We start from the raw sequence: 22,345 nt of genomic DNA, 5'->3' as shown, positions 1-22,345 counted from the left end.
TGATGAAGTCTGTCATCTTGCTCTCTTATAAAAAAACGTACTTTTAGTGGCAACGAATTTATTCTTCGTTTTCATTAGATATTTTCTCTCTAAACGCTCAATAAAAATTGTTTTGAATAGATTCAAGTCTGAAACTCACAATGGATATGTGCTATAGGGATCCGTTTTTCTTCATTTTTATAAATGATCACCTTTCTGCAACTTTTAATCCTATTAAATGTTTCGATAACACTCTTAGCTTTTCATATATGTTTCTAGACTCACACTCGTCATCTTTGGATGTGGAACTTCAGCATGAGTAGAACTCCCATCGCTGCTCTTGTAGTCCAGTAATAGTCCAGTTAATAAAGGTTTTCACCTCAAAAAAAAAATCCAACAGTTTTGAAACTTGGCACACTTACTAGAGATGTCTTATGATGAACCAAAAAAACGTTCTGACAGTAAAGTCCGTTTTATTAAACACAAATTAGTTAAATGAACCGCTGGAATCTGGTCGCGTGTGGCAAATAGCTGATATCTCCAACAACTGAAAAAGAACAAATCCCTAAGCTTGATATAAGGTTTACCAACTTCTTAGAACCAATTTTTTGCTTAGTATTGGAGACATGAATGATCTGGAACAACAGCTGATATAATGGTATGCCCTATTGCGATGCACTTCCTTTTTCTATTTTCAATTTCCAGTTTCTTTATTATAAGATGTGTTTGAAAAAATTATCACATGTTTTCCTTAAATGCCGATAGAGTTAGAGCTTCAATTTTGTGAAACAACATTTTTTGATACGACAAATAGTTTTCGAGATAAACGTGAAAAACTGAAACAATCTTCATGTATCTCTTAACATTCGCTAGAGCTCACATCGGATTCCTCAGTAAGTGTGCCAAGTTTCAAAACTGTTGGATTTTTTTGAGGTAAAGGCACAACTACTGGGCTATAATTTACTTAACAGTATTAAAAAGAGAGCTCTTAAAATGAACGTCGTAAAGTTTCTTGCCTCACCCTTTATTACGGACTATGATCTAGTGAAATTAACAGTTGCATTCCTTCCCCAAACAATTTAACCGAAACACTGGCACTTCTAGGAATAAACAGCAGTTTACCCTTGTGCCCATAACTTCGGCCGTGCTGTGAAGTTCAGATATTCTTTCTTTAGCCATACTTCGTGAATGTGAAATGCCTTAGCTACCACACTCTTTTTTTCAACACTGGTCAACAAAATAATGTTTTTTTGTTCTGTCCCACAAACAAAACAATGTTTTTTTAAGGATTCATACGTCCTAAATTCGTATCTCCCCTTTTAACTTTGTTCTATCACATCTGGCTTTTAAAATATACCACTTTAAAAGTGCTGAAAACAATCGAAAACGGTATTTTATTAAGTCTTAGTTAAAACTCAAAATATTTCTTATCAATAAATTGTTTGATGATTTTTCAAAGTAAAAATCTTTATTTTGTAGAAACAATTTAAATCATTTTAATTTCTGAAAATTCTCATTAGTTATGACTTACAGGAGCCTCTGTTTGACTCTTTATAAAGTTTTGAGCAAACCTTGAAGTTATTACTATCATAGTTTTAAAAAATACTTTTTGGACTTAATTGTTAGTGCTCATTTCGAATCCAAACTTTAATTTTAACCATTTGCTCAAGTTTTTAAAATACCCGTTTTCAACATTATGTTTATAAAATTGTTTAGAGAACAGATTTGTTACAAGAGCAGAACTTACTTCAAACCGTTTTGCCTTTTCTGTTGAGAACCAGTTTAGCATAAATAGTTTAGGGGTTCTTTTCGAACATTATATGAACTGGATTTTGAAAAAAAGCTCTATTAATTTGGAAAACCATCACGGATTTTATTTTAAAAAAGCTACTTCTGAAAGAATACCTGTTTTAAATTTACTTTAATTCAATAATACTTTTAATTTTTTTATATACATTTTAGCTAAGTTTGTCATATATAATTTAAATTTTAAGATTCATCCGAAAACTGAGAGATCAAATAAAAATAACTAATATTTCTTAAGATAGATTTTTAATTCTGAAAAGGCCATAACAACTTCAGAAGTGGGATAGTTCCAAAAATTGTTGATTAATATTTGCCTATGTATATTATTAAGAATTCTGATAATGAACAAATCTGAAATCCAAGATTCGCTCAAGAAGCAAAACGTTGATTTTTCAACAACAGCTACATTGAACCAAATGCGGAAGCTGTACAATGAAAAATTCAGGGAGTTAAATCAAAGGGATAAAAATTCCGTCTAAAATGAAAATTCAGATAATTCCGGATTTAATGAAAAAAATGTATTTGGTCGTTCAATCCAGTTTGCATCTTTAAGAGAAGAAGAAGCTGATATTGAGGCATAGCTTAGAGTTTTGGAAAAACGCCGTCGGTTGAAACAATTGCAATAAGAACTGGTTTCCACTCCGAATGTTTTGGCTAACGCAAAATTCGGAGATATACAACATTATATCACTCCATTTGCTGGTGATGAAGCTTATGATGCCCGTAAATGGCTAGAAAATTTTGAACGAGCTTGTGATTAGGTAAATGGTGAAGATGTTTACCACCTTAAGTCAATCCGACGTTTGATGAAAACGGATTCGTCTGCTGAATTGTTTCTTCGTGTGGATAATTCTACTAATTATCTTCAATTCCGTAATAATTTTTTGTCAAATTTTGGTCTTGTGTATACTGTTTCAGAAGTGATTGACCAATTACGAAAAACCACTTTCCGCTCTTCGAAACTCTTTGTTATGGGATATATTCTCAAAATGCAAGAGCTGGCAGCACGTGCGAATATTGATGAATTGCAAGTCATTCAATTTATAATAGAGAGATTTCAAGATAATTCTGTTAAAATTGCTGTGTTGAATCCGGCTTCTAATATACAACATCTCAAAAAACTATCACATCGCTATAGCCAATTACGTAGTGAACGAGAATCAAAGTAAGCATCAACTTAGACCCCGTCTACAACAAACGCAACTAAGACAAAAGAACCAGTTTTCAAACCGAGCTTTGATAATTCCAAGATGCTGTGTTACAATTGCTCAAATTTTGGACATTTTGCAAGTTTATGTCCTCATCCCAATCGAGAAAAAGGTTCATGTTTTCGCTGTGGTTCTAAGAACATATTTTAAAGGACTGTCCAACAAAACTTACTAAACGAGTGGCCCTAGTAGATGATTTCCAGTTCAAGAATATCGAAAATACAAATAGAGAAGCTAACAATCATATTTTCGAAATAAATTATGTAAGTGTTAGCTTCTTGATTAATGGTTCTATGCATAGTTGTTATACTTTCGTTTCTTTATTTGATTCTGGTAGTCCGATTAGTTTAATGAGAAAATCTGCTGTTCCAAATGATTTAGTTAACCAATGGACTCAATATTCTGGTTGTAAAGGATTGGGAAATTTAAAATTATATACTTTTCTGTTATTCCATATCCACTTTTGTTGGGTCGGGACTTTTTAAATATTTTTAATATAAATTTATGATAATTGATTTAACTTTAAATAAAATTCCGAGAACAAATTTGAAATTTTGGATGATTCGAATAAAAATAAAATTAAAATATCAAATAAAGTATTGCATTGTGTGTACAGTTCCACTGAAAATGAGAATTCAAATCTTTTAACTACTTGTGATCTATGTCAACCTCCGAACATGAATGATAAAACCAATACTTCGATAGTTACAGATCACTTTGTTCCGGACATTTTTGCAATGGAAATAGATACAATATTTTCTGAACGAATAGATATAAATGTTAATTTGAATCAATTCTATCGGAAAGAGATTCAGACAATTATTGAGACCTTTACCTTTCAAATATTTCAAACTCTAATGAAGAGAAATATGAAATGAAAATTCATTTGACTTCCGATATTCCAATAAGATCAGCACCTAGAAGACTTTCTTATGTAGATCGGCGTATTGTCAGGGATACGACCTAGTTATTCTCCCTATTCATTTATAATTGTTCTAGTTTCAAAAAAATGTAGCGAGAAACGAATGTGTGTTGAATATCGACTTCTGAAAAAAATCATGGTAAGGGATAGTTATCCACTACCCCTTATTGATGACTGTCTAGAGAGATTGGAAGGTAAGGCATATTTTACAACTTTGCATCTAAAAAATGGGTTTCACCAAAACTATTTCGGAACATTTAGATGTATTTCAAAGATTATTACGACGACTTGCAGAATTTCGACTTGAACTTCAAAAAGTGCCAATTCGGGTATAGTGAAATAGATTTTTTGGGATTCTCCATCAATGATGAGGTGTTCCAATAATAGGCATATTGAAAATATAAAGCATCTTCCCATTCCGAAAACTTTAGATCAAGTCCAAAAATGTTTAGGTTTATTTTCACACTTCCGCTGGTTTGTCCCGTCGTTTTCACATATCACTATGCCATTACGAAATCTTTTAAAACCAGGTTTTAAATTTGTTTTCGATGATTTATGTCTTTTAGCATTTTCTAATTTAAGGGATAAGTTATTAACGGCACCAGTTTTGGCATTGTATAACCCAAAACGCGATACAGAATTGCATTGTGATGCAAGTGCTGATGATTTTGTTGGAATACTTATGCAAAAACAAGATGATAACAAATTTCATCTAGTTGCATATTTTTCACAATGTAAAACTGCTTCTGAGTCTCGATTTCATAGTTTTGAATTGGAAACGCTAGCAATAATATATTCGTTACGAAAGTTTCGTGTGTATTTAGAGGGTATTCCATTTAAGATTATAACGGACTGTAACTCTTTTACGATGACATTGAACCGTAAAAGTGTTGAACTTGAAAACTATGATTACAGTATTCAACACAGAAGTGGCCTTTTAATGGTTCATGTTGATGCTTTGAGTCGCTATCCTTCAGCTTGTGTTAAACTTCCAAATAACTTTAACAAGTTTTTTTAGTATCTTCAAAATTAGTTCTTGATGATGGCTTAGTTTACCGAAAGTTGGATAGTGGAAGTTTATTGTTATATGTCCCGAAAGAAATGGAATCACAAATTATTAGGTTGTCCCATGAAAAACTTTGTCATATGAGTGTTTCGAAATGTTTAGACCAAATTAAATTACTCTGGTTTCCAAAAATGTAAGAAAAAATTGAAAATGGTAATTTTAATTTAAAGATTCATTCGAAAACTGAGAGATCAAATAAAAATAACTAATATTTCTTAAGTTTGATCTTTAATTCTGAAAAGGCCATAACACTTCATAAATTTAGATACCCTCGAAAAACCTTATTCTTTACGAATTTTAAAAAGTAAATCTCAAAAACCTGAAGTGATACGTACATTTTAGTCGGAATTGAATAAAGGCCACCTAAACCCATTTGAAAACTGCAATTGAATTCCCAGTAAGAAAACCTTGTCCACCAATTTTATATATATATAAAAAGACGAACAAAAATCAATGGAATATAATAGAATGCAACAAAATTATAAATGAATCACTCTCTAAAGATTGAATTCAGTTGATTGATTTAAACGAATATAATAGAGGATTGATAGAAACGAAATGATTGAAATCTATTGAATGTCATTTGTCGAAAGAAAGTCAAAAAGAGGATGGGACCCACACTGATAACTTTACTTCCTATTCGTGCCCGTCTGTCGTGTTTTCTGAAGTTCAGCAAACAAATAAATAGAACATTTTGTGTGAGTTGAAAAAATTTGAAGTCAATATCTTTTATTGTTTTTTGTAGTTTTTCTTGTTTTGTACAAAAAAAGGTGTCAATTGAATTTTTCTAAGAAATTAATTAAAAGTTAGCAAAAACATTTCGCATATGATAAAATAAGTTTGATTTCAAAATCTTGTTTTTCTTCTTAGGTTTTTTAGTAGAAAACCAATTTTAACCAATTTTAGTAGCAATTTTTAAAAGATTTTATTTCTTATATAAAAAGTACAGATTGGATTTTTCTAAGACTATTATCTCACGTTTACGAACAAATATTAAGCACAGAATGAAATCATTTTCAAGTCAATACCTTCATTTATTTAAGAGATATAGAAAATCAAACACAAATTTTTACCAATTTTGTGTAGATTTTAATTTGTATGCAATATCCTGGATTTTTATTAAAAAAAATTACTGAATGTTAAAAACAAAATTTTGTATAAGATAAAATTATTTTAAAGCCAATATCTTTAGTTTTTTTAAAGATATTTAAGTCGACAATCAACTTTAAGATTCTTTGAAACGTCGAGAAATGTCAAAATTTTCAATTCGTCCAATCTGACTCTTTACAAAAACTTCTTATGAGAAGCTAAAAATTACTGTCAAATTGGACCTAAAAAAAAACTCTCCCCACGTTCTTACTTAAATACTGAAACACCCAATTGTTACCTTTATAATAAAGCTCTTATACATTTTTATCTTTAAACAAAAACACCTTTAGCACAAAATTACTAAACGAAGTAACATCAGTTCTACTTTTTGCCTTTAACAGGCTCTGTATACGAGTATATAGTAAAAGTTTATTAATTTAACTTTTACTAACAAAATTAATTGAAGAGTTGGCAAACACGAACATCTGTTTTTGAATAAATAAAATAAATAAAATTATAAATATTTTTGTATTGTCTTCAACAATAGTATAGTTAAACAAAAATTGTGTGTTTGTAAAATAAAAAAACAGAACAGATAATAAAATAAAAACCAAAACAAAAATGACATCAATAACAGATGCCTATCGTTTAAATTCAAGCATGAAATGTGCTAAATACATGCTCCTAATTATAAGTTTTATGTTTGCTGTAAGTACATAATTTTTATTATTTTTATTCATATTTCAATTAAATTTTTGTTTGTTTTTACGTTTGATTTTCTTAAAATTTCAAAAGTAATTTATTAAGATTTTGGTAAATAGAAAGAAAATAATGCAACTTTTCAGTATAATTGTAATTTGTTCACATTTTTTATATCATCAACGATAAATTTATCAAACTCACATTTCGCAAACATAACAATCTACAACTGATAATAATAAATTTCACCTTAAACAATTACTGATAACGATAAGTGAATGGCTTTAATGAGTAAAGGAAGAGTGAGTGACTTGATGTATGACTGGTTCTGTGTATCGGTGAATTACCTGTGCCATATATTTCATTAAACATTGAAATATTATTATATAGCGGTATATTTAGGTATAATATGGGATCGTTTATAAAAATTTGTTTTTGTTTTTAGAGTGCAACTCTAAAAGTAATTGTTTATGATAAGAAATCACTTTGTGAATGTGAATGTGATTCAAATGATAAGAAATCATATTTTGCTTTGAAAGCTTCTGTTGTAAAAATTACTGAAACAATGCCTATAATTTAAGCCCTCAAAGTTTTAATTATTTCATTTTTTGTTTTTTTTTTATGAAGGCTATTCATTTCTAGACACACTCTTCTTCTTCTCATTAAAAAAGAAAAATGAATCACAACACAGAAAATATATATTAAAAATAAATCATTAAGGGAAAAAGAATAAATCAATTTACTAACATCATAATCATGTTTATAAAAAGCTCATTAAAGATCATCAAATTTACAATTGTTTTAGAGAACACAAATTTTTGTTAGAGTATACAACTTATCCAAAAACAGCTTTTTTGTTGTTTAAGATACGATAAAATAAAATATCACTCAGGCGTATACGCACTTTTTTTGTTTCCAAAATATCCTTTATTTTTGTTTATAAAGGGTGTCCCAAAATTAACGCAAGATTTGAATTTGCCGCCATTTGTGCAGTGAAGTGTTGGCAACCCTGTTATTAAAAATGGAGCGTTACACGATAGAACAACGTGTCTTCATTATTAAAGAATATCTCAAAAATAGTGAAAGCTTGGCGGCTGCAGTTCGAAAATTTCATACAAAATATGGTCGGAATAGTGTTTTAACTTCGTCGACTGTGAAGAGATTAATTGAAAAATTCATGGAGACTGGATCCGTTGGAGACGCCAAACACGCTGGTCGTCCAAAAACAAGCCGTTCAAATGTGAATGTCGAAGCAGTGTGTGAGAGTGTTGCTGACAATCCAGGAACCTCAATTCGACGTCGTGGACAAGAATTGCAAATTTCAAGAACCTCTCTACAGCGTATACTCACCAAAGATCTGTGTCTTTAGTCTTACAAAATTCAATTAACACAACAATTGAAGCCTAATGACCATTGACAGAGAAGAGAGTTCGTTGAATGGATTATTGAACATCAACAAATGGACCCTGATTTTTCGAGCAAAATCATCCTAAGTTATGAAGCACATTTTCATCTTGATGGCTTTGTTATTGTCGAAAAACAAATGACTGTGATTGTATAGTGTGGATTTTGGGCTGGAGGCATAATTGGGCCATATTTTTTTGAAAATGATGCTGGTCAAGCAGTGACTGTTACTGGTGCTCGATATCGCGACATGATTACACAGTTCTTTCTGCCAAAATTGGATGATATTGATGTGTCCAATATGTGGTTTCAACAAGACGGTGCCACATGTCATACAGCCCGTGAAACAATTCAATTACTACATGAGACATTTCCAGGTAGTGTACTCTCTCGTTTCGGTGATCAAAATTGGCCTCCTAGATCATGTGATTTAACCCCATTAGACTTCTTTTTATGGGGTTATTTGAAATCACAAGTCTATGTCAACAAGCCCACAACCACCCGTGCATTAAAGGAGGAGATTCAACGCTGCATTAACGAAATTCAGCCACATTTATGCAGAATGGTCATGGAAACAAAAGAGTGCGCATGTGCATTCAAAGCCGTGGAGGCCATTTGTCCGATGTGTTGTTCCATACATAACCCTATCCTATGTACTTTACGAGTCAATAAAAATATAACTATCAAAAGACTAAAAACGGTGTTTTCTATTTAATTCAAACCTTGCGTTAATTTTGGGACACCCTTTACAAAGATTTTTATCTTAGAATACAATATACTGGGACGAATTAAAATGTGTTAATCTTTAAAAACCCATTTTTAACTTTCCAATGGAAATTGTAATCGGTCAGATTTGTCGAATTGATTATGTTGACATTTCTCCAAGTTTTAAGATCCTAGAATCTAAATCAAATATTTTTTAGGGAGATGTCTGTGTGGAAGTGGAAGTACGTACTTCCGTATTTCCATAAATTCGTACCATTGAACGTCCTTACGTTCAGGGAGCTTTTTTCGTAGCCCATATCTAAAGAACCAGTAGAAAATTTGACTTCAAATAAATTTTATTTTACAGATTTTTACAAACAAGGATGCAGAAAGGACTTTCGAAAAAGTTGAGTTGCTGGTTTTTTTTTACTGCAGCAATACTCAAAATTGTTAATATTTTAGTTGACTTCAAATATCTCACAAGCTAATAACGCTATCGACTTGAATTAAATTGTAAATAATATAATGTGACGTCATACTAAGTTTTATTTTGAAATGAAATCAATTAACGGTTTTTTATAATTCAAAAAGACTGACAAAATTTTGCTGTCAAATCGGATATTTATCAAAAAGGAAATGATATTTTCTCCAAAATAATTTTTAGTGGAGCGCCTGAGGGTTTTCACCTCCTATGTTTACCCAAAATTCTTTTGTGCACATCATTTTTTCATTGTTTAAACAAATTATTATAAAAATTAATGTTTGAACATATATTTTTGATTACACTTCAGAATTTCAGAAAGTAGCAAGCTTATAGCAAGCGTCAAACTACGATCGGAGGCTTATCATAAGTGCATGTGTTAGTTGTTAGTAAAAAAATAATACAATTATATCCTAACACACGCACAAAATACAAAACACATAATTAACATTTAACTATTACAGAACAAAAAAAAAACAAAATGAGAACGTTTACGATATAGGGCACTGGTTCTAAACAATGATTTTAATCCCACACATTAACAGTTTAAGTTATATAAAATGCTCATTCGCCTTAAAGCTTCATTCTTCTTATAGTTAGTTCTATGGAATTCAATATGTAGGAAATCAAATGTACGCAGGTGATGAGTTCCACCTCGGTTATTCAAATCTACACAGGATAGCAAATAAGGTGCATCAACTTCACCATTAATGAGTTGATGAAAAATACTAAGTCATTATTAACACGCATTTGATGGAGAGATTGCATTTGAAGAATCAGAATACGATGTTCATAGGGAGGCAGATCATAAGGATCATGCCAAGGAAGACCCTTTAGGACAAAGCGAATGAAATTATGTTGAATTGATTCAATACGATTTCTATGAATTTTGTAATAGGGAGTCCATACCTGCGAAGCATATTCAAGATGAGGACGAACATGGCAATTATACAAAGAAAGGGTAACATAGGGATCATTGAACTCCTTTGCCCAGCGTTTTATAAAACCAAGCATAGAACTTGCCTTATTAACAATAAAATTAATGTGATGTGTAAATTCTAAGTTGGAACAGAAATGTACACCTAAATCCTTAAATGTGGAGACGTTTCAGAGTTATTGCTGTGATATACAGTAGTCAAATACGTTACTGATTAGTTTTTTAGTGAAAGTTATAGCCTGGCATTTTAAAGGGTTGAATTAAAGGCTATTTTTCCCACACCAAAATGTGAAACTATCAATGTCGGCTTGTAAAAGAATACGATCATGGTTTGACTTTGTTATTTTGAAAATCTTCATATCGTCAGCATAAATAAGAAGTTCACATTCAGCGTAGACATGACGATACATCGTTAATAAACAGGATGAACAGAAAAGGGACAAGATGGCTTCCCTGGGGAACACCAGATTGAGCAACAAAAATTTTAGAATGACAATTTCTAAATTTTACAACATAGGATCTGTTTGCAAGGTATGATTCAATCCAAGCTAAGCTTTAAGCTTAAATAAAATAATTCCGTGGCTAAATTGTTTAAAAGCTTTACAAAAGTCAGTGTATACACAGCCAACTTCATAACCTTGTTCTAAAGCGTTTGAACATATGTTTGAAAATGTAAGGAGATTTGTAAAAATTGATCTTTTTTTCACAAAACCATTTTGCTGTTCGCAAATGAGATTCTTACTAAAATGTGCTACACTTTCACAAACAACTTGTTCAAACAATTTAGGAATGCAAGAAAGCTTTGCAATGGGCCTGTAGTTGCATATATCCGACTTGTTAGCTTTCTTGAAAATTGGTGTTAAAAATGACTTCTTCCATATACTGGGAAATTTGCCTGTTTTTAGAGAAAATTTGAATAAAAACGTAAGGGGTTCAACTTAAGCATTACTACACTTTTTTGTACTATCGGGGGAATACCATCGAGACCGGCTGAACAGTCATCATTTCACGCAGATAAAAGATCAAGGACCGTACTCTGTAGCACAGCTATGTGACTACAGCTAGTTTGGGAAAAGAAGTGAAGGTTATGAAAATATACTTCATCAACTTCTTCAGGGCTATTAACAAAGGACTCCCGGAAATTTGTTGCGAAAGCGTTACAGATATCAACAGTTTTATCTAACGAAAGGTTCTTGTAAGTGATGTTAACTGGAAAGCCATCTGATTTTTTCTTTAAGCTTACAAGTTTCCAAAATTTTTTAGGATTTTCTTTCAAAGAGGTGCCCATATCAGTAACATAAAAAGGATATACAAAATTAGAAAGAGACTTAAACTCGTTAAAGAGTTCAACATAAAAAGAGAAGTTGATTGGAGACAGAGTTTTGATATACGTTTTCAATGCCTTATTTCTTATTTTACGCAGTAAACGCAATTCTTTCGTGTACCAGGGATGGCTAAAGTTTAACAATAATTAAGGATCTTATAAAAAGTTGAAACTGCTTCGTCAATGTTAGAAAATGCTAATGTATCAGCAATTCCAGAAATGGTTAAATCTTCAGACAACTGCTGGAAATTGGCTCTTCTGATATCAAAATTATATAAGCAATAAAAGGTATTACTGTGATCAGTAAGGTGATTACTAAAGTCAAAAAAATGTCCAAAGCGGGGGTGATATTTGTCAATATTAGTAATTCCTAATATAGATTCTAGAACAAAAGTACTAATAGGGTCAGAAGAAAAGACTAAATCGAGAATTTGATTTTTTGAGTTTTTAATACAGCTTGTTTGCTGTAAGTCATTAAGAGGGACTAGAATAGCGTACGCCTGTTAAGTTTTTTGACTTGGTTTTCAAAGAAACACCCTGTTTTTGACTTTGAGTAAATTCTTTGACTAAAGTATCTGCGGGCCATATATTTGGGTTGGAAATAGAATCAAAGTAAGTGGGATTCGTTATTAATCTAAAAGAGGAAACAAAGCTTTTTGGCTTACTGATCTTAGTACACCTAATAGATTAGCTGGAAGGTGGTAGAGACTAAGAAGGAAGTTATATCTTCTGGCGTTGTAACTGGGTCCAGGCGAGATATAAAAATTATTTTCGGTTTCGAGGCAGCTTTGATAGGGATGAAATTGTTTATTACATTTCCTGTAACGGATTCACTATTGGTAGCTAGATCTGAGTCAACAATTTGAGGTATATGGGGAGTTGCGGTGGGATCTGCAGATATTGGGGTGATTTTCACTTTAAACAGTAATTTTTTGTATTTATATGTTAAATCTTACCTGAATAGACAATAGGATCATTTTTCTTATATACCTGTGTATAAAAATAGCAGTAAGAATCTCGAAAAGGGAGAAAAGCGTGGAGGGAAGAGCGGAGCGACAGCTGCTTGTACAAAGGAACTTCTTGAGATCTCTCAAATTCATTTCTACCACTATTTTTTGAAGATTTTCTTTTGTTATGAAAAAACGGACTGTTAGATTTTTATAAAAAAAAAAGAATATCGAAAACAATATTTTCTGTGAAATAAAAAGAATTTGAAGACAATATTATTAGTTTTTAAAAGCTATTTGAGTCGTAAGTAAATTTTTACCAAGTTTTAGCACTTTTTTGTAAAAAAACTGTCAATTCGATTTTTCTCTCAAATTTTTTCTGAATGTTGACAACAATATTTCTTATAAATGAAAATTAGTTGCAAGCCATAATCTCAAATTTTTGAAAAGATATTTGAGTAGAAAATCAATTTTTACCAACTTTTCTTTTAGGTTTTTATTTTTTGTTAAAAAACTGTCCATTCGATTTTTCTCAAAATTTTTCTGAATGTTGAAAACAATATTTCTTATAAGATTTAATAAGTTTAAAGCCATAATCTCAAGTTTTTGAAAAGATATTTGAGTCGAAATTCAGTTTTTACCAACTTTGAGTAATATTTTGTTTTGTTTTTATTTAAAAAAAAAAAACTATCAATTAGATTTGTTTTCAAAATTTTATCAGATGTCAAAATTTATATTCTTTGTTATATCAAAACATTTTGGAGATTAAATCATTTTGTGTTCGTAAAATATTCGACGTGACAAATATTTTTTTTTTATAAAAAGTTTACTATAAACAACATATTCCTTAAAGTGTTAGAAATGAAACCATTTTACTTTAAATTTTAATTTTACTTTTTCAATGAGAAAGATCATTTAAGTTATTTTCGTGACTAAAGCTAAGCGTACACGATAGGAAGATCTTCCAATATTGGGCGAACTGACAAAAGTCTTCCAATCCCATCCAATCAGGTGATAATTGACAATATTGTCTATAAAACGAAAATTGTCTGTTTATGTGGTTGATTGAATTTATCCAAATATTAGAATTTTTTTTTGCTAGAATGTCGGCTGAAAATTGCTGACAATTTTGTATTTTCCCATTAATAATTATCTGTTTACACAGTTGGAAGACTTTAGAAAACAATAAAATTCGAAAATTCATCGAAAGACAATTTTCTCAACAGATGACAGAGGATATGGACATTTATTTTAGAAGTGAAAACATCAAGTCGTTCAAAATGTCGTTTAAAAAAAGAGGCTGGGATTCGACCCACACTGATAACTTCCCATCCTGTCTATCAATTTAATCTTGCTTAAAAGGTTTCTAGGTTATCGAGTTTTGTTAAAAAAGTTGTCAGTTAAACTATTCTATATTTTTTAGGTTTTTATTTTTTATAAAAAAAACTGTCAATTCGATTTTCCTCAAAATTTTACCAGATGTTAAAACATTATTTTTCGGTACACAAAATTGTTTTGGAAATAAAATCATTTTTTGTTCATAAAATTTTCGATTTGACAAACATTTTTTTCAGTTTTTTTGTATTTATAAAAAACCGTTAAGTGGATTTTTTTTCTAAATGTACTTGTTACTTGTTGTTCAAATTTGTTCATGCGTCTCATCCTTTAAAAACGTGCTTCTTATAATTTCTTTTTCATTATTTTACCTGCTCAAAAACTTACTACCAATTAAAAATTGGAACATGTTAAACAGTTTTCTATCAACCATATAAACATACAATTTTATCTGTCAAAAGTTACAGAACAAAATTGTCAATCAGTCGTCAGAGAAGTTTCTATCAAAAAATTGGCGGGCTTCTTGAAATCGTTTCTACTCGTCTAGATATCCACATTTGTTGTATTTTCAAATAATTGGACGATTGTCCACTAAGTGGATATTGGAATGATACTCTTTCCAAGTATCATACTCTTTCCAAGTATCATTCCAATATCTACTTAGTGGACAATCGTCCAATTATTTGAAAATATGTACAACAAATGTGGATATCTAGACGAGTAGAAACGATTTCAAGAAGCCCGCCAATATTGGAAGATCTTTCAATCGTGTATACTTACCTTAAGTCTTAAGTGAAAGAATAAATCAATTTATTTTTGATTAAAAATATGTAAACCATTATTGTGTTTGTAAGGAAAAGGATCAAGGCTCATCAAATTTAGAATAATTCAAGCGTGCAAAATGATTATGCTTAGTGCAAACTTAGATTTCCTACATTTCTCTACAACTTTTAGTTTCAGATTCAGGCATTTCAATTTTTGGTATTAAAGGGTTAAACGTTTGCAATCAAAAAAATAAAGACTACAATTATATTCTTGCAACTTATAAGACTAAAGTTATTAGACTGACATATGATAATGAAATGCTAATGAACATTTTTAATACTCAATTTAACTTTACTGAGAAGCACCTTACTCAGCAAAACATAGAATAAGCTACAAAATTGAGTTTAAAAAAGAGCAAATAGACACACACATTTTTCAGCAGTGCGAATCTAAGAATTTTGAAATTTTCCTCGGGCGTATACCCACTTTTTGCGTGCGACATAAATATATGGCAAATGATACGTTTGCCTGTGCTGTTTTCCAAAGTTCAAATCATTGGGTTAATTGACTTAAAATTTGGGAATAAAGGTTTTGTGCCGATTCGCGATAGGAGTTTTTCTTCATTCTTTTTAAGCCTAAAAAAACGCCGTTATTTTGTTTTTATGTTTTCTCAAGAACTGATGAACCGATTTCAATCCATTTTTTCCTGTACAAGCTTTGATATTGTCTTTATAATACTTAAAAATCGAAAATGTCATTTTAATTTTTTGGATTTTTATTAAAAATATTAAACAGATTTCGATATCTCGAAAACGGGTCGTCATGTTTCTACGAAAATACAATGTAAATCGTATATAACTGCGTATTAAGAATATTTTATTAAATTGAAACAATTGTCTATATGAAAAATAATTTATTATAAAACCGCTCTACCAACTAATAAATCAAGGTTTTTAAATAATTTGAGACAAACTGATTAAAGGTACATTTTTACTATTTGTCAAACAGTCTTTAGATTCAAGAGCAAATTCGTGCACTTAATTTATTTATTACCAAAATATTCTTAATTTTTGTTTCGGGTTCAAGGCTTACCTATCTTCTCGAGGATATGGATTTGCTTACAAAATTTTGTAATGAAATAAAGTAAAACACAGAAAGTTTTTAAAATCTTAAAATTTTGTGTACATTGTCTTAAACTTATTTTAAATGTTGAACGACTCAATTCAGACAGTTTTAAAATTGCCAATATTTCTTTTATGCTTTCCATAAACAAGGTTTCTTATTGAACCTTTCCTAAATAGTTAAATTTGAAATTTTGGAAACGCTATAATCATGAACTGTACGCATGGCAGACCATACTTACGCTGGAGCAGGATGACCGAAGTCTTGGGATTGGCTAATGATCACAATAAATGTCTATAAATGCCATGGTTTCTTTATTCGAAATGATAAATTTTCCGCGACTAGTTCAGAAATTAGGCTTAATTTGATCTTTTTTAGATTATTTGCATAGACCTGCGACTTCAGAAAACTTCATACAATTGTTTGAGCCGGATGAAATCTCATTTTTTGTATGGTTTCCATATCATTCGATTCAGGCCAAAAAAGAAGTTGCTTATAATTTATCTACAAATCTCTGTCTCTGGAAAAGAACGTAACCTTGACGGAACTCACATTTTTTTTTTTTTTTTTTTTTTTTTTTTTTATATCCGATGGAAATCTTCAAAAGACACTCGGTAAGAATCGGTACCGAGTAGTGTGGGACTCTTACCGCACTAAAACCACCGGTGAATCAGGACCAATCTATGAAAGATCGACAAATGATTTTTATTTCTTAATTTTTAAAATCGCATTGGGGGAAGTTTAAGGTTATAACACTTTCCCGTAGCTTTTAGCCCATCAGCTCATGAGGCTTGGTTCTTCTTAATCTCCGAACATTGTCTCGTACATTTAATACGGTCTCCATTTCAGAGTTAGTATGACTTTGCAGTCGCTGATTGTGTGATACAGCGTGTTTCTTAACCACTTCTGTAACCATTTCAATTTGAAGGTCACGATGTAGATCGCTATTTCTTATATACCAAGGGGCATTTATTATTCCACGAAGGACCTTGCTTTGGAATTTTTGGATGGGTTCAGCATTTGTTTTCTTTGTACAGCCCCATAGTTGGATGCCATATGTCCAAACGGGTTTCAATACTTGCTTATATAACATTAGTTTGTTCTGGATAGATAGGTCAGAGTTCTTTCCTATTAACCAGTACATTTTTCTGTACTTCAAGTTTAGTTCTTCTCTTTTCTTTTTGATGTGTTCTTTCCATTTAAGCTTTGCATCCAAATTCATTCCAAGGTATTTGGCGGTATTGGAGTAAGGTACTTCTGTACTGTTTATAAAAATTGGAACATTGTTTATGTTTTTGTTTGTAAAGTTTATATGCGTCGATTTTGTTTCGTTTAATTTGATACGCCATTTGTGCGTCCAATCACTAACTTTATCGACTGCATTTTGCAATTTTTGTGTAGCCTTCGTAACGGATTTATCTGGCACCAATATTGCAGTATCATCAGCAAAGGTGGCCATGATAGCGTTGATGTCCACTGGAATATCCCTTGTATATAACAGATACAGGGTTGGTCCTAGGACACTTCCTTGTGGTACACCGGCTTCAATTTTCTTAAGTTCCGAGTAATTTTGGTCGTACCGTACTCTAAAGAGTCGGTTCGTAACGTAGGATTTCAGTATTTCGTAGTACTGCCTGGGGAAGCCCCTATGCAGTTTGTACTCAAGTCAAAAGTGCCAAACCTTGTCAAAAGCTTGAGCAACATCTAAGAATACAGACGAGCATACTTGTTTTTCTTCAAGTGCCTTTTCCACAACATCCGTAATTCGATGCACTTGGTCTATCGTGGAATGTTTATTTCTAAATCCAAACTGATGGCTCGGAATTAGTCTTCTTTCTTCAATTATTTTGTTAAGCCTTTTAAGTAGCAGTTTTTCAAAAACCAATGATGTGGCACATATCTTAGTTTAAGGCATGCGTTTATTATAAATTGGAGTTTCTTGAAGGCTATAAGAGGCATTTCTTTCAGAACCTGAGCAGTTATAAGATCGTACCCTGGTGATTTTTTGTTTGACAACTTATGTTGACACATGCTTCTTACTTCTTTGAGCGTGACAAAAGGTATTTCACATTCGTCGTTTCTGTCAACAAACTGTAAGGGATCTGTAGCTGTGGTTGCTGGGAATGGCTTGAAAACATTCGCGAGATGTTCAGCAAAGAGATCAGCCTTTTGTTTCGGGTTTGTGATCCATTTACCATCTTGAGATTTTATCGGCGGGTTTTGTGTCTGAGGTCTTTTTAGGCGCTTAGTTGCTTTCCATAAGGAGTATTCTGTAGAAGCATCCGTCGTCAGACTTTTCAGGAATCTACTTAGTGAATCATTTTTAAACTCACAGATTCTTTTTTTTAATTCGTTGTTAAGACGGTTAAAAACTATCTTATCATCTGGGAATCTCGTGGATTGCCATTTGCTTCTAGCTCTTCTTTTTTCCAATATCAACTCCTTTATTTCGATAGGATATTTTATTTCTTTTTCTCTCGCATTCGAAATAGTTTGAGTACTTTCTTTAGCCTGCAGCCTGCTGCACATCAGCAATAAATTGTTCTACTTCATGATCAATTTGTTCAATTGTTTGCATAGGGGATCTTAGGTTTATAAAATTTTCAAGTTTGTCTCTGAATTCGTTCCAGTTTGTTCTGTTATTCACGAGCTTGGGATTACTTTTTTCTATTATTTCTGTTTCGCTCAGTGATAAAATTACTGGAGTATGATCTGATGATAAATCGTAATTACCTCCGACACTTATATGATTTCGTTTAATACCTTTAACTACGAAAAAGTCAATAAGGTCTGGTATTTTGTTAGTATCAGATGGCCAATATGTTGGCGAACCAGAAGAATAAAATTCGCAGTTGTATTTTCGGCCTGCTTGGTATAGCCGTTTACCTTTTGTTGTTATGAGCCTAGATCCCCATTGGGTGTGTTTAGCATTGAAGTCGCCACCAACAAGGAAGTTATGTCCTAACAAATGTAGGAGTTCTGCATAGTCTTCTTCAGTTGGAGAGCGCCTCGGAGGGCAGTATATAGCTGCTATTTTGAATTCTTTCTTTTTTATACCAATACTAATTATTGTTACTTGCATGTTTTCTTTAGTAAACTTTGGTTCTTCAAAGTGTGTTAAGCACTTTTTTATAAGTATTGCTGATCGTCCCCTAGCTTTGTCAGCTGGGTGCGGAGCGTGATAACATGTATAGTTTGGTAATTTATTAGCAAGATTTTGTTCAATAGCGAGGTGGGTTTCGGACACCAAACAAATGTCTATATGCTCTATGTCTAAAAAGATGTTTAGTTCTGATACATGCTGTAAGAGACCGTTTGCATTCCATGTTGCGATTTTGAGTGTTCTGTCCATCATTGTTTTTTAAGAGCGACTTCTTCGCTTAGCTGTTTTATGTTTAAATCTTGTTGGTCAATCCTTTTCAGGATGAGTTCCAGCATTTCTTTTATAGAAGTTTCCTCATTCTTCCGCACATTTTTTACAATCTGGGAATAGGATTTATTTTCATCACTTTTGCTTAGTGCAATTGCTTTTCCCGGTTGATTTTTAGTAATGTTATCGACCGTTACTTTTTTGCTTTCAACTACTGGTTTTGTGTTGGTTGAGTTTCTAAACTTGTTCCCACTTTTGTTTTTTCTTTTTGTGTCTTGGAACTTTTTTGCTACTGGACATCCTCTGTAACTTGCAGGATGATTGCCTTGACAATTAACACATTCCGTCCTCCCGACTTAGACGAAGTAAAGATTGCCATATCTAAGTTGAAGTCTAATAAAGCCACTGGAGCAGATGGCTTGAATTCCGAGCTCTTTAAAGCAGCTGGGGATAAGCTGGTTAGGAGCTTGCACCAAATTATCTGTAAGATATGGTCGGAAGAAAACATGCAGAATGAATGGAACCTCAGTATTGTTTGCCCGATCCTGAAAAAAGGAGACCCTCTAAACAGCACCAACTATAGAGGAATAAGTCTACATAACATCGCCTATAAAATCTTCTCTGCCGTAATATGTAAACGTCTAAAGCCCATCGTCAACAACCTGATAGGTCCTTATCAGTGTGGTTTTAGACCAGGAAAGTCCATAGTTGATCAAATATTCACATTATGGCAGATCCTGGAAAAAACTCAAGAACACCAAATTGACACCCACCATCTTTTCATCGATTTCAAGGCCCCATGTATGGGCGGTACATCGACGTAGACTTAGCCAGAAGAGTAAAAGTCCAACGACTAAGATGGCTGGGTCACGTAGAGCGCACGGAAACCAATGCTCCGGCCCGGAAAGTCTTCGAATCCGCACCCACAGGACAGCGCAGTAGAGGAAGACCGCGGATCAGGTGGCGAGCACAAGTGGAAGGTGACCTCACCCAACTTGGAGCGCGAAACTGGAGACATCTAGCTAGGGACCAAGCTAGATGGAGAAGTTTGTTGGGTGAGGCCCTAGTTCACACAGGACTGTAGCGCCACCTTAAGTAAGTAAGTAAGTTATTTTACACGTAAAACACTAACAAAAAGGTATCCGCATACCCTATCTGCCTGAGATTGAACGCAGCCATTTATTTCGTGGTTTGAAGTTAAACTAAAACTTTGTTGACATTTGAAGTGTCAAAATATTAGTTGAGCGTTTGCTAATTATGAAAATGGATCGTTAAACAGTTTTTAAAACTTACCACAAACGTAATGATTAAAGTCGTCATGTTCGCGAGACTAATTAAGCAATCTTTGAAATTGTCAACAAATTTGAAAAGAAAGGAAGCTGTTGTAGACCCGAGCTTCATCGTAATGAAGGTTTAGATTTATCATTGTAGAATAAGCTTTCCTTTCGACAATTTGACAGCTATCAATTGTTTTCGCAAGTCCATAGTGAAAGACCTTTAAGAACGACTGACAGACTCCATTACCAAGTACAATAATAAATAAGGCATATTTAAACAATAGTTGTCATGTTTTCTTTTTACATACAAATAGAGGAGTTTTTTCAGGAGTATGTCAAGATAAAGTTGATTACAAAATCCTATAAATAAACTGAAGATGGATTCGAAATGATTTGTTGACATTTCCAACATTGACATTTAATTCCCTCAGCAGCTTACTCATCGGGTTATGTAATCGATGTGACAAGATTAGAAATTTGACATTACTTAAGGAGTACTTGACAAATCATTCAACCTAAAAAATGATATCAGTGAAAATGAAAACATTGATGAACTGTCAATTGAAAAAGTTGTATTACCATTTTCATATTAGCAACGTTTTTTCTTTTTAGGTAACTGCAATTCTTTTGATTTTAGTTGGTGAAACAATTCAAACAATATTTGGAGACTTCCGTCAATTCCTCTATGACTACTTCCTTTCGCCACCAACTTTGCTGATAGCAACTGGATTTCTTATGTTCGTGGTTGCCACCCTTGGTGCATGGGGTGCAATTAAAGAAAGTGTTTTAATAATTAATTTCGTAAGTTATTTATTTTTCTTTTCATTTTCAAACGAATCAATATTAATTTTTGTATACTTATAGTATGGCGTTTCATTGTTTATTGTATTTATTCTTGAAGTTGCAGCAGCAATTGCTGCTCTCGTCCTTCAAGGTGATATTCATGTTATGTTAGTACGAACAATGAACGAATCTATGTATCAGTATGAAAATAATTCATATCTTCGAAATGGTGTTGATTTTATGCAAACCGGGGTAATATTATTTTAAGCAAAAATATAATTCTTTTTATCGATGAGTGTTTTTTTGTATTGTTTAGTTGGAATGCTGTGGTATTTTTAGCCCAATGGACTGGAAGCCATTCCTCGAGGAAAACATTAACAATAACCAAACAAATGACATCTATGTGCCTCCATCTTGTTGTAAAAATAACAAATTTGGTTTTATAAATAATGATTGCAGTGAAAAGTATGATACTGGTTGCTTAGGAAGGATGCATTTTATTATTTCCCAAAGTGCCATGTTGATTGCCACTGGTGCAAGCACAGTTGCATTTGTTCAGGTTTGACAAACAAAAAATATTATTGAAATAACATATGACATAAAATTGACCTTGTGTCAAGAAAGATCTGTTTGTTTACAACAATTCCAATTGACATACGGTCACATAAACTTAACGAAGAAAGATTTAATTTCATTTTCTTTTCGTTCTTTTAGCTTTTAGGATCAATCTGTGCATTTATGTTGGCTAAGACGCTGAGACGCAACAAATCCATCCGGGAAGCTCGTCGTTGGCAATTACAACAGAGTTTGGGTGTTCTTATAGCTGGTACAAAACCATTATCAATGCCACAACAAGAGGGCTACCAACAATTGGGTGAAAAAGAAAAATATATGGAGGAGTACAATGCCAATAGCCCAAGCGTAAATTAATTCATTATTGGCATTCTAAGCCGCAAAAATACATAAAAAAAGGACACAAAAGATTAAAAAACCTAAAATAGTGCCTTAATCAAATTTAAACAATGTACGAGTATATATTTGCAAATATTTTATACACTTTGCAAGAAAATATATGTATTTTATGAATAAAAATAATAAAAAAAATGTATTTCTACCAATATAATAT

General features: G+C 32.2%; 1 protein-coding gene across 1 annotated transcript; it reads left to right on the top strand.

Moving 5' to 3' along the window:
• Positions 1 to 6,443: 6,443 nt before the first annotated feature.
• On the top strand, positions 6,444 to 22,327 carry LOC129938976 (tetraspanin-9). The gene is made up of 5 exons (XM_056046819.1): positions 6,444 to 6,778; positions 21,049 to 21,237; positions 21,301 to 21,471; positions 21,536 to 21,778; positions 21,934 to 22,327. Exons 1-5 carry the CDS (start codon positions 6,692 to 6,694, stop codon positions 22,147 to 22,149), a joined length of 906 nt encoding a protein of 301 aa, XP_055902794.1. The 5' UTR covers positions 6,444 to 6,691; the 3' UTR covers positions 22,150 to 22,327.
• Positions 22,328 to 22,345: the final 18 nt, after the last annotated feature.

This window comes from Eupeodes corollae, chromosome 1 (assembly GCF_945859685.1).
Source record: "Eupeodes corollae chromosome 1, idEupCoro1.1, whole genome shotgun sequence".
NCBI lineage: Eukaryota > Metazoa > Arthropoda > Insecta > Diptera > Syrphidae > Eupeodes > Eupeodes corollae.
Note: the sequence above shows the minus strand (reverse complement) of the source record. Positions and strands in the feature narration are given on the sequence as shown.

What these genes read in the sequence shown, in the direction of transcription:
- LOC129938976 (XM_056046819.1), top strand. Translation starts at nt 6,692, where the DNA reads ATGACATCAATAACAGATGCCTATCGTTTAAATTCAAGCATGAAATGT. An exon ending in GTGTTTTAATAATTAATTTC is followed by an intron (nt 21,238 to 21,300) that starts GTAAGTTATTTA and finishes GTATACTTATAG; the next exon opens with TATGGCGTTTCATTGTTTAT. An exon ending in TTGATTTTATGCAAACCGGG is followed by an intron (nt 21,472 to 21,535) that starts GTAATATTATTT and finishes TGTATTGTTTAG; the next exon opens with TTGGAATGCTGTGGTATTTT.